Source organism: Sinocyclocheilus rhinocerous, unplaced genomic scaffold (genome assembly GCF_001515625.1).
Source record: "Sinocyclocheilus rhinocerous isolate Xijiao unplaced genomic scaffold, SAMN03320098_v1.1 scaffold85, whole genome shotgun sequence".
Taxonomy (NCBI): domain Eukaryota; kingdom Metazoa; phylum Chordata; class Actinopteri; order Cypriniformes; family Cyprinidae; genus Sinocyclocheilus; species Sinocyclocheilus rhinocerous.
Genome location: NW_015649998.1, coordinates 2,931,999 through 2,937,636, shown reverse-complemented (window position 1 = coordinate 2,937,636; position 5,638 = coordinate 2,931,999). Strand labels below are relative to the sequence as shown.

The 5,638-nt window shown below is 37.3% G+C and overlaps 1 protein-coding gene across 2 annotated transcripts in view; it reads right to left on the bottom strand.

Moving 5' to 3' along the window:
• Positions 1 to 285: 285 nt before the first annotated feature.
• LOC107711118 (regulator of G-protein signaling 8) overlaps positions 286 to 5,638 on the bottom strand; it is a 14,226-nt gene continuing 8,873 nt past the window's right edge. For both annotated transcript variants that reach the window (XM_016516068.1, XM_016516067.1), the window contains exons 5-6: positions 1,920 to 2,086; positions 286 to 1,016 (exon numbers count right to left, since the gene is read on the bottom strand). In XM_016516068.1, the coding sequence (XP_016371554.1) occupies positions 822 to 1,016; positions 1,920 to 2,086 (362 nt within the window). In that variant the 3' untranslated portion in view covers positions 286 to 821. The remainder of the gene's footprint in view (positions 1,017 to 1,919; positions 2,087 to 5,638) is intronic.

Genomic DNA, 5,638 nt, shown 5'->3' with positions numbered 1-5,638 from the left:
AGAAGAAAATATGTTATAGTGGAGTGATTTAAAATCAGTTTGTATATTTCATTTGTATTATTTCATTTCCCAGACAACTCAAGGAATAAAGCTTGACACACATTCAAACAGACAACACATTTTCAGCCAAAAAACCACAAACCAACAGTTTGAAGTGACATGCTTTACTTGATCTAGTATCATTACAAGAACATGTCATTGTAAACCATCAGAACATCAACACATGAAATAAATTAATAAACAACAAAATAAACAAACATAAACGTTACATTAAAAATATCACCCCTTCAGAGAAAAAATATATTCAGTGTGCGTATGTGTGTGGGATTAAAGTATATTTTGATTTAGATTTAAAGGGAATCAATAAGAGATGTTCAAAGGCCGAGGCTGCATGCAGTAACACAGCAGGCATGTCTTAAGTTGTTTTATCGAAATATATCAGTGTTAATGTGTACACAAGTTACATTGAAGATAAGAAAAATAAATTATCATACTTTACTCTTACATATTACCTATTTAGAGACTGATTTACATTTACATGCATGCCAGCATTCAGAAGAAACATTGACCATTCTATCACAATTGAAGGGAGAGAATATAGCCACATGTTACAAATAGAACTGGGCAAAGAAGCACAGTACAGGGTCATGTTTAAGTTTAAATGCACAAACTAGCAGGAACTAGTTTGTCTTTTGACCTTTTCTATTTGATTATTCTAATCTAATTATTTAGTAAACACACAGACTATGCTATATATTACAATTAAAGTCTGCTCAATATCTCAATATAATCTAACCAGGCAAGCAAAAAAACATTCACTTTTAAACAGATTTCCTCTGACAGTATATCTGTGTCCTGTTCAGTAAGTCCTGATAGATCTTTGATCTTATAAACCGAGGATAGGAGTCTTTCTCCATGAGGCTGTACACTTTAGTTTGGACTTCATTGAGACTGTTGGGAGTTGGTTCCAGAAGCCTCTGTTTGGTTTCCTCTCTGGTCCTGTGGTCTATGTTAACCTTCAGAGATATAAGAGTTAGAGAATATTAAATTCTGTGCAATTGCTCTTTATCAATTCTTAGAATTAAAATAGTGTTTGGCAAAGCCAGTTCACACAAAAACTGCCACTATCTCTGGTGATCATGTTTCACGCTTCTGAACTGTAACAAATTTTATTCAGTTCGTGGATTGTCTGAGCACAGAAACCAGGATTATTACATTTATTAGGTACGTCCAATCTTAAAGGAGCTATTTGTATTTTCTGTGACCCACACAGTCAGAATGCTTAAGGACAGGGCTGTGCTTCCCAAATAAGAAGCTGTGAATCACAAAGTATCTGAAGGTCATGCTGAACAAGAAGATGATCTTCAGGTTTGGAAGAACTGAAGTGAGTGTAGGCAGTGCTAAAGTACAAACTCCGAGGGAGGAAAAGTCTTTATAGCACAGGTCTCAAACTCGGAAGTGCATTATATAAGCAAATAAAAACAGTACAGTTTTATAAAATGTTTCGTTTATATTATAAAACTGTATGGTTTTAATAAATGTTAATGTTAATAGTATATATACACACACTTCCTTAAGTTAAAAACAGTAATATTGTGAAATAGTATTACAATTTAAAATAACTGTTTTCTATTTGATACTTTAAGAAAATGTTCAGCTACCACCTTACCAACCTGATTTGATTTAAAAAAAAAAATGCTAGGAAAGACAGCACAATCTTTCAAGTTATGGTTGGCTGTAGTGTCTGGAAACACGGCATATATACAGATGGAAGTGTTTTTAATACACTATTAGCAACATTATGTATAGCACTGGTGATTCAAACAAATTCCTCTCAAGCAATGTTGAACATACAGTACCCACAAGATACTATATGTTCAGGTGTGGTTGCTATGGTTTTATAGAAGTAGTCGACATACCTCTCTGGGCGCATGAACGTCAATAAATTCCTTGTAGATCTTATTGGCCTTAGACATCATCTTAGCAGGGGATTTGATCTTTTTATAGTCCTCACAAGCCAACCAGAACTCGATGTTTTCATCACTGAACTCTGTTTTGAGGAAGGTTCTGAAGGCTGCCAAACCATCTATGAAATAAAGATGAATAAGATTATGGATAAGCATCTTACTATATTAAAACCAATATATCTTTGTCATGTCTAATATGCCATATCTAAGCCACACTGGATACAGGAAATGCTTCCCAAGGACACCAAGCTAGTTGCTTTCATTCATCAAAAAACGTGTTTCAAATGAGAGATTGTAGAAACACTGGAAAAATGTGCCTTTACCTACATTGTGACAAAACTACAGCCAGTGGCAGCAACAACTTTGATTAATTTTCACACAAATATTGATTAGAAGGGCATGATTACTGATGAATAAAGACTTATTTTCATGTGGTTCCTTGCTGTTATGACCTTAAAATATTTTACCATAGTGCATGATGTGTAAACTAATACATTTTGACATTTGCATCACACAACCAGCTTCTTATGTATGGCTTTTCTGATGTAGTAAACTTGCTCTGAAGCCCACCTGGTACAGAATTGCACTCATAATAAAAGAACTCAAAGACTGGTAGAAGCAAACTAAATGGTATGGTTGCTTCAGCAAATGCACTTTTATCTCACTTTTTTTTAAAATCTCGGTTAGGTTTAGGGTAGGGTTAGAGTAGTTGGTACATTATTTTCAAACACAATAGAGCCTTAGTCTTAAAACACCACTCACCGGACATTTTATTTCTGAACTGGCGTGATAATGAAACATTGACAGATTCACATTAATCTGTTCCAGATAAAACTGAACAAGCGTTTAGCATGACTCACTGCACATTTCACTTTAATAGTGTCACGAAATGTGCAAGAAGCAGCATATACAGTGGGTACGGAAAGTATTCAGACCCCCTTAAATTTTTCACTCTTTGTTATATAGCAGCCATTTGCTAAAATCATTTAAGTTAATTTTTTTTCCTCATTAATGTACACATAGCACCCCATATTGACAGAAAAACACAGAATTGTTGACATTTTTGCAGATTTATTCAAAAAGAAAAACTGAAATATCACATGGTCTTAAGTATTCAGACCCTTTGCTGTGACACTCATATATTTAACTCAGGTGCTGTCCATTTGTTCTGATCATCCTTGAGATGGTTCTACACCTTCATTTGAGTCCAGCTGTGTTTGATTATACTGATTGGACTTGATTAGGAAAGCCACACACCTGTCTATATAAGACCTTACAGCTCACAGTGCATGTCAGAGCAAATGAGAATCATGAGGTCAAAGGAATTGCCTGAAGAGCTCAGAGACAGAATTGTGGCAAGGCACAGATCTGGCCAAGGTTACAGAAAAATTTCTGCTGCACTTAAGGTTCCTAAGAGCACGGTGGCCTCCATAATCCTTAAATGGAAGACGTTTGGGACGGCCAGAACCCTTCCTAGAGCTGGCCGTCCGGCCAAACTGAGCTATCGGGGGAGAAGAGCCTTGGTGAGAGAGGTAAAGAAGAACCCAAAGATCACTGTGGCTGAGCTCCAGAGATGCAGTCGGGAGATGGGAGAAAGTTGTAGAAAGTCAACCATCACTGCAGCCCTCCACCAGTCGGGGCTTTATGGCAGAGTGGCCCGACGGAAGCCTCTCCTCAGTTCAAGACACATGAAAGCCCGCATGGAGTTTGCTAAAAAAACACCTGAAGGACTCCAAGATGGTGAGAAATAAGATTCTCTGGTCTGATGAGACCAAGATAGAACTTTTTGGCCTTAATTCTAAGCGGTATGTGTGGAGAAAACCAGGCACCTGTCCAATACAGTCCCAACAGTGAAGCATGGTGGTGGCAGCATCATGCTGTGGGGGTGTTTTTCAGCTGCAGGGACAGGACGACTGGTTGCAATCGAGGGAAAGATGAATGCGGCCAAGTACAGGGATATCCTGGGCGAAAACCTTCTCCAGAGTGCTCAGGACCTCAGACTGGAACTAAGGTTTACCTTCCAACAAGACAATGACCCTAAGCACACAGCTAAAATAACGAAGGAGTGGCTTCACAACAACTCTGTGACTGTTCTTGAATGGCCCGGCCAGAGCCCTGACTTAAACCCAATTGAGCATCTCTGGAGAGACCTAAAAATGGCTGTCCACCAACGTTTACCGTCCAACCTGACAGAACTGGAGAGGATTTGCAAGGAGGAATGGCAGAGGATCCCCAATTCCAGGTGTGAAAAACTTGTTGCATTTTTCCCAAAAAGACTCATGGCTGTATTAGATCAAATGGGTGCTTCTACTAAATACTGAGCATTTTTCAGTTTTTCTTTTTTAATAAATCTGCAAAGATGTCAACAATTCTGTGTTTTTCTGTCAATATGGGGTGCTGTGTGTACATTAATGAGGAAAAAAAATTAACTTAAATGATTTTAGCAAATGGCTGCAATATAACAAAGAGTGAAAAATTTAAGGGGGTCTGAATACTTTCCGTACCCACTGTATATAATGCATTCTGCAGAAATTTTGCCACAGGCATGTTTTGCCAGTGAGCCTCGGTTCTATTAAACATATTTTATGATCATCATATGGTATTTTATGCTGTAAGGCACATTTTTCTTTTTACCCTGTATCCATTTTCTGTAAGGTAGACTTCTCTTGGATACAGTTAAAGTCCATATAAACAGCAGGGTGGGTAAATGAGACAATAGTGCTTCTCAGGAAATTCAATGAAAGGACAATCAAGAGGCAGTACAGAGGCAAAATGTTTTCCTGCTGGCAAGGGAACAAATTGTTCTCCTTTAGCGTGGCCATTGCTTTTGTTTAGTTTTTTTTTTTGAAAACTGATTTTCTGCATGAAGCATGTATCTGGTTCTATTGGACACAGGAAGCCATTTATATCTGAAATGCTTTTTACAGATCGTGCTACCTGAAGAGAAGATTTTACCCAGCATACAATGGTAATAAATTGACAGTCAGGGAAAGACAGCCATAACATTAAGTGAAAGACATAACATCTGTTATTATCATTACATCATCATCATTATATCAACAGAGTTTTATTATTCAGTAGGACAATGTGTTTTTGTGCTTTGTTAGCTACAGTATGTGATAAGATGTGTCTGATAGGTTGTGCTGCATTCAATGTCATATATACGCAACAAATAGAGTGTTTGATTCTCTTGTGAAAAAAGAAGTACACTTTAGCATACTTTTAAAAGACTTTTAAGAAACAGTCATGGACGTCTACTCTCTTTGAGTGTGCTTTTATTTTATTAATATTATCTGCAAGTAAATTTTTTAAAATATACTCTTAAGACTTTAAGTACATTCAATACAATAAAGCACACTTGCTAAGGTGCACTGAGTAGTTGTAAGTGTGTTGTTTCTCCACCACACTCTTCTCAAGTTTCATGATTTGAGGTATCAGTCATGTTCATGGTATAACCAGGTGGGATGAGTTCCTAGCATTAGGGGTTTCTCTCAGCTTTAGCAAGCTCTGCAAAAAAATGACATCTGAATGATTTGTTTCGTGATTCGTTTCCGAGTACTACCAGTGACAGATTTCAGAAGTCTTTAGCATGAACAAATGTCCTGTTAACAGCACAGAGAGAGGCTATTTGTGGCACGTCTGGGGTGTCAGTGCTGTGAGATTCAAGAAAA